Genomic DNA, 10,371 nt, shown 5'->3' on the forward strand with positions numbered 1-10,371 from the left:
CACAGCAAGAATGATTTCCTGCTATTGCTGTATCAGTTTTCTTCCAGGGAGCAATTATAAACCTTCAGTCAGCCTCAGAAACTGGGAGAGGGAACCCCAGATATTTTCTAGAGCTCTTTTATTCTTGGAAAAAAACTGGCTCGTGTGATTTTGAAGGGCTGGGAGAGGGGAGGTGAAGTAGGTCAGAATATTTTTTAGTTGGTCAATCACCCAGCTGAGGTTCCACAGGAAGGTGTCCAGGTGGGTTTGAATGTCTGCACAGAAGGAGACTCCACAACCTCCCTGGGCAGCCTGGGCCAGGCCCTGGCACCCTCACCATGAAGAATTTTCTTTGCGTATTTAAGTGGAACCTCCTGTGTTCCAGTTTGTACCCATTGCCCCTTGTCCTGTCACTGGTTGTCACCGAGAAGAGCCTGGCTCCATCCTCCTGACACTCACCCTTTATGTATCTGTAAACATTAATGAGGTCACCCCTCAGTCTCCTCTCCTCCAAGTTCAAAAGGGGGTGTCCCTTGCCGCCCGCGGGAGGGCCGGCCCGGGCGGCTGCTGTGCGGCCCCGGTGCTGCGGGTTCCCCCGGGCCGAGGGCCGGCCCAGCGCGGCCCCGCCTCCCGCTCCCTCCGGCGTGGGGCCCAGGCGGGGCCGGCGGGTCCCGACAGCCGCCGCTCGCTGCGGGCGGGACAAAGGGCGGCGGGGTCCAAGGGCCGCTTGTCCGAGCGGGGCGGCCGGGCCGGGGCACCCGGAACCGGAGCGGAGCGTCTGCAGGTTCGTTCTGCATTTCCTAACGCAGGAACTCGGGAGGCCGCGACCGGGCGGAAAGATTTGTCTGCTGTAACGTTCAGATCTACCGGAATGTGTCTCGTCTTTTTGCCGATCTGAATTTAGAACTTCCTGGCCTGGGATTCAGTAGCTCTGTTCCTTAGGAAATCACCCCGCTTAGCAACATACCGGGTTAGGATGCTGCTGGAAATTAGCTAATAAAAATACTCCCAGTTGGTAAGCTTCTCATGTGTGCTTGTTCTGAACAGATTGAGTGCATCTCTCTGAAGTCTTTCTCGTGGGGAGGCTACAGACTGAGTAGCTGACAAGAAATCACAATCTAAGAAACCAGGACTGACTTAGTGGGTTTTCTTTGCTTATTTAATAAACGTAGGAAACTCCTCTCCAGTATCTGAATTAATTTTGTGGTAGTAATTACTCCTTTTGATGTCAGAATACAATTAAGATCATCCAGCTTCTCTTTTTTTTGCTAGAGACGTGATGTCTTCTGGAAACGGCTGCCAGCCCCAGACGCTGACCAAGCCGGCGCTTGGTGAGACAGAAGCCGCTGAGCTGGTCGACAGGGTGTTTGGGTTAAAGGTGTCCTGGATCGGGCCGCTCCCCAGCTACGACGATCAGAATTTCCACGTGCGTGTCTCCAGAGACGGAGGTGCTGACGAATATGTCCTCAAAATCACCAATTCGGAGGACAGCCGGGAGCCCGACCTCATTGAGGCCCAGACCCGCGCCATGATGTTCCTCAGCGCTGAAGGCTTCCCTTCAGCTTCACCTCGGCTTACCAAAGATGGTACCATAATGTCTCTGGAGTCAGGTGAGCAATTATGAGCACCTTTACTGCAATACTATCACCCTCTATGGAATGTCATATCTATACTAAAGTAAAACTCAGGCTTCTTTTTACATATTAGGGGATATGTATCAGATGACCTGTGTGTCCAAGCTTAAAATACCAGAAGCAAAGCAAGTTAGAGAAGAGTAATAATTAACTATGAAAAGACTTAGAAAATAACTCCAGGGTAATGACTTTGAGAAAACATTGACATGACCTGTCCATGCATAGGGAAAAAAACTTCATTGACTAAATGATGTTACAAATTATTTGCCTACAGAATGGTGTAAAATACAGTTCTAGACCATCTACAATGCCACAGTAAATTGCTTTGACAGTGCTTGGAAGAAAGAGCGTGTTGCCACCTTGGTTTTCTAGTCACTACTAGTTCCATACAAAAGCTGGGATTCCAGAGACCTCCTGTCCTGCAAAACTCTGTCAGTGTTAGTGTGGGCGCTGGAGGAACCTGCTGTGTGCAGGGGCCATTCCAAGCACAAGGAGAGGAGTCCAGCACAGGCTGCAAACGTGTTAAAGTTTGCACATCATCATGTGACATCCTGGTAAATCAAATCCTTCAATGCAATCTGTTTATTGGCTACATCAGATGATTTTTACACTGGGATGAACCTTTTTTGCTTCTTGCCTTAACTAATAGCACATATTGAAGCGACTGACAGCGTCTCTTTGCCTGTTAGCTAGTGGATGTGGGAACAAGAAGTACATGGTCCGACTGCTGACGTACCTGCCAGGTACACCTGTAGCAAAGATTGCAACAAATGCTCAGATTTTCTACGAGATTGGTAAGCTAGCTGCCAGCTTGGATAAAGCGCTCACAGAGGTGAGTTTTAAAGCATTTTTTGAATAATGCACATCAGGCACAGCTGGCCAATCTATTCTTTCAAATTCATTTTGACTTGCTGTCTTCCTCCTGGTCATTAGAACTGTGACCGTTCAACATTGGTAGCAGTTGGTTCCTTGTCTACAACGCCAGCTGTGCTAACAGAGATTGGTGACACTTCTCTCATTTGCACCCCTTCCAGTCAAGTAATCTTAATGCGAAGTTCTTTCTTTACTCTGTAATTATACAGGATAATAAAGCTGACAAATCAGCCAGTAATGAAGTTTGATACATAAAAGAACTCTTGCATTATTAAGTGCCTTTCATTAACCTCTCCTTCTGATGTTCTGGCTACTGGTCTCAGACCATTATGAAAGGTGAATTGCCAGCTTTACTAACCACAATCTTAAATTGCAAGAGCATTTTTCAATTGGGGAAGATATCTTCCTGTTGCCTTCTAATACTCTGGTCATGCTCTTATAATGAGATTAAAACAATTTATATAGTCCAGCTAGTCTCAAGATATGCCTGTAACTTGTCCTGCCAAGGAGGAGATAGTTGATGAGAAGGCAAATTTTGATGGAAAAGGCTCTTTATGCCGTTAACATATGGATCATCATCTACCAACGTTTGTCATTTAAAAGAAAGCATTAGAAGATTCAAGGGTAAGTGTGATCTGCAGTGGCAGAGATGCTTTTCCTTGTACCTAAAAAATGGGGGAAAAAACCCGTTTAGGCTGTATGTAGGTATTAAGGTGCTCACCTTAATAATTCTTCAGGTTATTCTTTTACTTGATGTTTTAAAGCAATAGTCAAAGTTGTGATGCTTTTCAGTGAATGTCATTAGGAACCTATTAAAGCTAATAGGGTATTTGAATCAAGCCCTTTAGTCACGGGATTTTTACTTATGGCCTATTTTCTCTTGTGCTTTTTCCACAGAAATTCCATCATCCATCAACAAAAAGTCTGCATCGAGCTCAGTTCATTTGGAACCTGGCAAACGTTCCTCTTCTAGATCAGTACCTTTATGCCTTGGGCCAGAACAAATACCGTGAAGTTGTGGAACAAGTTATTGAGCAGTTCAAAGGGAAAGTGATACCCAAACTGAGCAATTTCCGAGCCTGTGAGTATTTTATTCTCATTGTAATTATGTTGAACCGAGACACTGAAACAGTGCAAAATGAGCCAGGAAGAACGTGTCCAGAGTCGGGTTCAGGTCTTGGTCTTTCTGATGAGTTTCCTTCCACTTAAAGTGATTATTTTCATGCTGTTACGTCAGCTTAGTAAGAATCTGTGAAGTACAGGAAGTCTTTTCAAAAGGCCCAAATAACTATTCAATTTTCTCTTACTGATGCTGATGACAGTTTGAAAACGGCTATTCTGTGTTTGGAAAAAACTTTACCAGTTGCTCTGTGTGACCCTTCAGAGGAACGGAGGCTCCTGGGCAGCAGCGAGGCCAGGAAAGGTGACACTTGATGCTGAGGGAAACTAATACGGTTTTGTAGTTGAGTATCTTTTCAAAGCTGTTTCACTGAGAACAGAAACAAAAAGTTACATTCTGCTGTTTAATAATTATTAAATACTGTTTCTGTTTCTTCTGTGTCCAGGTATCAACCACGGCGATCTCAATGACCACAACATTCTCATTGACTCCAGTTCTGCTTCCGCGCAGCATCCCGAGTACAGGGTGTCCGGCATCCTGGATTTCAGCGACATGAGTTACGGCTATTACGTGTTCGAAGTGGCGATAGCCATCATGTACATGATGATCGAGAGCCCGGATCCCCTGGGGGTCGGCGGGCACGTCCTGGCCGGGTTCGAGAGCGTCCTGCCCCTCAGCGGGGAGGAGAGAGCGGCCCTGTTCCTGCTGGTGAGCGGGCGCTTCGCGCAGTCCCTCGTCATCGCCGCGCACACGGCCCTGCTGTACCCCGAGAACCAGGAGTACCTCATGGTCACGGCCAGGACGGGCTGGAAACACCTAATGAAGATGTTTGAGGTGGGGCAGGAGGCCGTGGAGAGGACGTGGTTCGAGACTGCCCGAGCATATGTGAACCCCTCGGCGGCTGCTGAGGAGCCCCCAACGGTTCAATAAAGGCGGCGCTGGAGCGTGACCTGCGCTGTGTGCGCTGGGGGGGGGGCCTCCTTCCGTGCCGAGGGGGCGGGCCCGGGGGCGGCTCGCGGCTGGCCCGGCACGCGCGGGGCGGCAGCTACGGTGGCCGCGAGGGGGAGCTGCTCCGGCAGCGCGCGGAGGACCGTTAGTGCCGCCTCGCGGGGAGCCGTTGGGGCGCGCGGGTGGCTGTTACGGCAGCGCGAGCCGCTGCGCGTGCTGACCCTCTGGGCGGGAGCGCGGGCACAAGCACGAGCGGCAGCCGCCGCCCGGCCCCGCCCCTCCCCGGCGCAGGCGCAGCGGCCATTTCCGGCGCAGTGGTGACGGTGCTGGCGCGGCTGTAGCGCTGGGTTGTCTCCGCAGACGGGCCTCGCTCGCCCTTCCCGGCCCTCGGCCCGCCGTGAGTGAGGGAGGGAGTGCGGGCGGCTGCGCGGGCCGGGGGGAGCGGGTCGCGCCGGGAGGCGGCGAGGCCCTGACGTCCCGCCGCGGTGGGGATGACTCTGCAGTGCGGCGGGGACGCCGGGCCGGTCGCGGCTGCAGCGCTCTCCCGGTTCGGGACCCGGCTGCGCTCGGTGCCTTTTAACACGCGTTGTGGTGTTTTGCAGGTCTGAGTCCCTCCTGCCCCCAGCGCGTTCCGGCACCATGGTGAGCGGGCCTGCGGGCCGGGCCGGGTCCCGGCGGGGGGGCCGCGGGTGGTGGTGGGCCGGGGCACCGCGGGCCGGGCGGTGGAGCGGCGGTGTTACCGCGGGAACAAACCGAGCTCGGCGAGCGGCTGAGGGTTCTTCTGTGCGGCTCAGAGCATCGCACTTTGGTTGAAATGCTGCTTTCTGACAAGAGAACGAGGATATTTAATGAGCTGTTGCTTTTTACAGTCTCGAAGATACGACTCCAGAACTACCATATTTTCTCCAGAAGGTATTTTTTTAATCTCACACTTTTAAATAAACTGACTGTTCCATCTAACATCACAAAACTAAATAACAAACTGCTTGCACAAAGGTTGGTTGTTTATAGCATGTTTCTGTTTATATATGAGTTAAATCATATTTATTTGCCAGTAGTGTACAATTCTCTAAAGACACCAAGGGTCCCAGCTGGAGGCTTCCAGACTCGTTCTAGTTCAGACAGTAATGACTGTGCCCCGTTAGTGAGCGATACCACCTGCTGTGCTTTGGAAATAACCTCAGTAAATCTTCACCATCTTTTGTTCGAGAATGGCTGGATTGTGTTTGTGTTCTCCACCCCCGAGAATGCACAACACCCTGCTGCTGCGATCATGCCGCTCCTGGTTATTCTTACTGAAACAAGATGTACAAAGCCACGCTTTCGTATTTCTTAGAGGGGATGGACTCAAGAAGACTAGTATTAAATATTTCCTTTGATTAGTGAAGATCTATTTTGGCTCAGTCTACTGCAGCAGAGAGTTCTGTAGGGATTTGTTTGGTTGGGTTTTTCTGTTTTTTTTGTTGTTGTTTTGGTTTTAAAAATAATGGTTTTTTTCCACATTGGCAATTCCTTGTATGGCCTTACCAGATTTGCACATTCTCCTTCTCTGACTCGTTCTTCCTTTTCAACCAATTAATTTGCTATCAACTGGTAACAGACTGAAAAAACAAGACTAGATTGCACGATGAGCATCTGTCACGTCCTTTCCAAGTCACCTTGTGTACGTGGTCTTGCTCAGTGTTACTTTTTTGATGTCACTAATTTAGATCCTTTCGCAGGTCGCCTGTACCAGGTTGAGTATGCAATGGAGGCGATAGGACATGCAGGAACTTGCTTGGGAATTCTAGCAAACGATGGCGTTTTGCTGGCAGCAGAGAGACGCAACATTCACAAGCTTCTTGATGAAGTGTTTTTCTCAGAGAAGATATACAAACTTAATGAGTAAGTTGAAATGATGATCAGACATCCAGTGACCTTATTAGTAACAAAATGCTGCTGTTACTCAAGATATTTTAGCAGTGAACTTGGTTTTATTGGAAATATTAGTATTCCTTTTGTTCAGGGTTTTAGCAGGTAGGGCTGTTTTGCCATTGTTCGCTTCAGTAGTTGTTCTAAAGTAGAAGCATCGCTTTTTTTTAACCTCTAGGAGAATTTTCTAGGTGGAATAGCTTGTGTTGTTTGGTACTTCCCCATACAATGTAATCTTGGTGCAGCACTTAAGAAAATTGGGAGTTCTCAGTTTTACAAAATATCTTTTGAGGAGGCAGAATAAAGAATGCACAAAAAACTCACCATGTGATTTCAGCTCAGCATCCTCTTCCAAATCTTTGTTTTTCTTTTATGATGCAAAGAGAACAGGATAATTAGGTAAAACACGCCTTAGGTTTCTTTGCTATAAAGGTAGCAGAGAAGATAGATCTCCCTGTTACAACTTCCCTTTTAGCTTGTACAGACACTTGGGACTTAATCATCTTTGGCACGATCCGTCTTCTCAGAACTATGCACATAACAAACATACTGACCCGCTTACTTTTTGCTGTCCACTTCTGCTCTTACAAAATGCTCATACCCTAAAGGCAGGAGCTGATACACCCGTTTTGTACAGCAGCTGTGTAGTTTTGATCAGCAAAGCCTCACAGTAGGTGTTTGCTGTATGAAGACGTGTCTGTTGGAGACTGATAGGAATTCAGTTAATACGTGTGCTTTTATTGCAGGGATATGGCTTGCAGCGTTGCAGGAATAACTTCAGATGCCAATGTTCTAACAAATGAACTGAGACTGATCGCACAGAGGTAGGTCTGCTGACAGTTGACGTGGTTGTCCTTCTCTGCACTGTCAGATTCAGTTCTGTTTATGTATTAAATCAAAATGAAAATGCACTTAGTAGAGCAGAAGTAGATTGTTTGAAATAAAACAGCTAGATCAAGGAGACACTGTAACTTAGGAACTTGGTTCTTGTTAAACATGGTACAGGATACTGTCAGCAAAACAAGTTTTGAAAATTGTTCTTTTCTCTTTCTGTTAGATATTTGTTACAATATCAAGAGCCTATTCCTTGTGAACAACTGGTAACAGCGCTCTGTGATATCAAGCAGGCTTACACACAGTTTGGAGGTAACAAAATGTGATTAACCGCTGTGCTTGTCAATGTCCACAGAATGATTCTGTTATGTAATTTAAAGCCTCAGAGTCTCTGGACAGTTCTACCAAATTCTTCTGTGACGAGTTACACTGAGAATAACAACAGCCAATATAAGAGAGGAACAGGTGGTCACAGTTAATGTTTTGCTACGGAAGGTGCAGCTTTTTAGTGACTGACAAATTGATGGTTGAGATTCCGGCCCATTGCATACAATGCATGTGTCATCTTCCAGCATTTGGGGCCCATCCAGCATAACAGCACGATGAATCACAAATAACACCATATGTAGGGGTATCAATGTTGTATTTATTTCTGTGGATCAAGCAGCATGTTAGAAAATGATGTTGTAAGCAGTGTTCCTTAGTACGTGAACTGATGTTTCCGGTATTTTTTATATACGTAGCGTGAAAGAATGGCCTTTTTATGTACCTGGCTTTTGATACTGTTAAAGTGTATACTTTGACAGCTAAGCTACATACATTAAATATAAAGTTTTGATTTAAAGTCCTAAGATGATAAATTACATTTGTGGAGACAGAAATGAGCTGCTTTTGGGGTTAAATGAAATAAACCTCTGCTGCCTCTCTGCCCCAAGACTTAGAAAGACAAGCTGGTGTGCTTATCTCAAGCAGCAGAAGCGCAGAGCAGTCTGTTAAATCCTACTTCACAGGAACAGATTTGAAAAAAGGAATCAAAATAATTGTCACTCATGACCAAACTTGTTTCTAAATTTAGATTGCTAATAGCCCTTCTTCTTTTCAACAGGAAAACGTCCTTTTGGTGTTTCGCTGCTGTATATTGGCTGGGATAAGCATTATGGATTTCAGCTGTATCAAAGTGATCCTAGTGGAAATTATGGAGGGTGGAAAGCGACGTGCATTGGGAATAATAGTGCTGTAAGTTCTGGTTTTTGTCCTCTCAAAAGTCAAGCAAAAAAAAAAAAGCGTAAATTGCACTGTAGTAATTAAACTGAGCTGTTGATTACTAGTGCAGAGGAGAAATTGGTAACTGTAGAAACACTGCTGTTACTCATGTATTGATATTATCTGGCAAAAAGCAACTGTTTGGTCACCCAAAAATACCGTTTTAATTTCTGTGAAATTTATAGGCAGCTGTGTCAATGCTAAAGCAAGACTACAAAGAAGGAGAAATGACCTTAAAGACTGCACTTGCACTGGCCATTAAGGTTCTAAACAAAACCATGGACGTTAGCAAACTCTCTGCAGAGAAAGGTAAGCAGTTTGCTAATACGAGATAACACCTCCCTGGAGAGGTACGAACTCGCGTGTGTATGCTGCTGCAGAACAGAGCGCTGCCGTCTGGCAGGGCAGGAGCCTCCTGCACGTCACCATCAGCTCTAACTGCAGATCTTACCCTGCTGGGATTGCTCTGGCTAAAGAACGAACTCTGACGCTGCTGTCTGTTCCATGTGTTTCAGTTGAAATTGCAACGCTGACGAGAGAGAACGGGAAGACAGTAATAAGGGTTCTGAAGCAAAAGGAGGTGGAACAGTTGATAAAACAACATGAGGAGGAGGAAGCAAAAGCTGAACGCGAGAAGAAGGAAAAAGAACAAAAAGAGAAGGATAAATAGAGTATGAAATTAAGTGGTCTGTAGATAATATAGGACCTGCTTCAGCAAAAGATAATCTGGATTTCTGTTTGGTAAAAGCCTACAAATATGCCATGGAGGACCCAGAAATGCTTTTGATGAACCAGGTCTTTCATCATCACTCAGATAATTAGTTTACTGCTCCTTACATTGACCAATAATTGCTTTAATTCTTGAACGCTCTATTTCTTTCTTCTATTTTTTATTATGGAATAAAATTTAAGAAGAATGGTGATGAGTGTCTTTATTTCCTCAGTAATGCCTGGATATATCTTGAGGGATTTAATCACTTTAAACCATTAAAACAACGTATATGCTAGTTGGTAAAGAAAATGAATCATTAGAAATTTGTGTGTATGTGTGGGTTTTGCTTTTAAAGTAGTGAAAAGGGCTCCTACATTTGAAAAATCATTTCACAAATCCAGACTTGAAGTGTGTTGGCATGCCAAGTTTTAATTTTGGCCTATTTGTCCTATAGCAGGCTGTGTCCAACTGATGGTCTTGCAAGCAGTAGTTTTAGACATGCCCTGTAGCAAATGTGTTCAGCTGATCAGAGCCTTTCTGGAGCGCATGTGTTCTCTGAGAAATTCATCATATCACACTAGCTATATTCACACAAACTAGAGGAACATTTTACAAAGGCCATGTAAAAATGTTAAGCTATCTCCTCAAAATACAAATAGGTAAATAGAATAGTGCATGATTTTAGGCCACATTGAGTATTTTACATTTTATCCTGAAATGTTTTATATTTAGTTTACTCCCTAGAGGATTTAGTTCCCTTCTCTGACAAACAAGAGTCTAGAAAACTAGCCAGTTAACCAATTGAGAAATCACAATATTTGTGCATGAGTAAGAATATTTTTTTGTTCCTGTTGTCCTAATCCTGGATGCAAAATAATGTGATTTTCAGATTAATTAAAATCTCTTCTAGTTCTGAAATAAATGAACTGGAGTTAATAGAGAAGATGAAAACAAGTTACTGAAAAATATTTTGTACCCATTTGGTTATTAAAAGAAGTCTAAAAGCTTGCTTGAGTGGCGTGCTTATGTGAGAGACCTTACTTGCTGAATTTCAGATTCTGGCACTGGTGATCCAGCCCCTTTGTGCTGACCCTGGA

At 45.5% G+C, this 10,371-nt stretch overlaps 2 protein-coding genes across 5 annotated transcripts; both read left to right on the top strand.

The window, feature by feature from the left end:
* The first annotated feature begins 619 nt into the window (after positions 1–619).
* On the top strand, positions 620–4,555 carry HYKK (hydroxylysine kinase). 3 transcript variants are annotated; one of them, XM_065847548.2, is made up of 5 exons: positions 620–763; positions 1,252–1,589; positions 2,303–2,445; positions 3,384–3,567; positions 4,052–4,555. In XM_065847548.2, exons 2-5 carry the CDS (start codon positions 1,259–1,261, stop codon positions 4,534–4,536), a joined length of 1,143 nt encoding a protein of 380 aa, XP_065703620.1. In that variant the 5' UTR covers positions 620–763; positions 1,252–1,258; the 3' UTR covers positions 4,537–4,555. The 3 variants fall into 3 exon arrangements, with proteins under 3 accessions (XP_065703620.1, XP_071669875.1, XP_071669874.1); XM_071813774.1 differs by having other exon boundaries at positions 4,117–4,555; XM_071813773.1 differs by lacking the exon at positions 620–763 and adding an exon at positions 791–994.
* Positions 4,556–4,807: 252 nt separating this feature from the next.
* On the top strand, positions 4,808–9,483 carry PSMA4 (proteasome 20S subunit alpha 4). 2 transcript variants are annotated; one of them, XM_065847549.2, is made up of 9 exons: positions 4,808–4,951; positions 5,157–5,196; positions 5,424–5,466; positions 6,276–6,438; positions 7,212–7,289; positions 7,523–7,611; positions 8,405–8,535; positions 8,748–8,871; positions 9,078–9,483. In XM_065847549.2, exons 2-9 carry the CDS (start codon positions 5,194–5,196, stop codon positions 9,230–9,232), a joined length of 786 nt encoding a protein of 261 aa, XP_065703621.1. In that variant the 5' UTR covers positions 4,808–4,951; positions 5,157–5,193; the 3' UTR covers positions 9,233–9,483. The 2 variants fall into 2 exon arrangements, with proteins under 2 accessions (XP_065703621.1, XP_071669876.1); XM_071813775.1 differs by lacking the exon at positions 5,157–5,196 and having other exon boundaries at positions 4,933–4,951.
* The last annotated feature ends 888 nt before the right edge of the window (positions 9,484–10,371 follow it).

Source organism: Patagioenas fasciata, chromosome 12, assembly GCF_037038585.1.
Source record: "Patagioenas fasciata isolate bPatFas1 chromosome 12, bPatFas1.hap1, whole genome shotgun sequence".
Taxonomy (NCBI): domain Eukaryota; kingdom Metazoa; phylum Chordata; class Aves; order Columbiformes; family Columbidae; genus Patagioenas; species Patagioenas fasciata.

What these genes read in the sequence shown, in the direction of transcription:
- HYKK (XM_065847548.2), top strand. Translation starts at nt 1,259, where the DNA reads ATGTCTTCTGGAAACGGCTGCCAGCCCCAGACGCTGACCAAGCCGGCG. An exon ending in CATAATGTCTCTGGAGTCAG is followed by an intron (nt 1,590 to 2,302) that starts GTGAGCAATTAT and finishes TTTGCCTGTTAG; the next exon opens with CTAGTGGATGTGGGAACAAG. An exon ending in ACTGAGCAATTTCCGAGCCT is followed by an intron (nt 3,568 to 4,051) that starts GTGAGTATTTTA and finishes TTCTGTGTCCAG; the next exon opens with GTATCAACCACGGCGATCTC.
- PSMA4 (XM_065847549.2), top strand. An exon ending in TACCATATTTTCTCCAGAAG is followed by an intron (nt 5,467 to 6,275) that starts GTATTTTTTTAA and finishes ATCCTTTCGCAG; the next exon opens with GTCGCCTGTACCAGGTTGAG. An exon ending in GGCTTACACACAGTTTGGAG is followed by an intron (nt 7,612 to 8,404) that starts GTAACAAAATGT and finishes TCTTTTCAACAG; the next exon opens with GAAAACGTCCTTTTGGTGTT.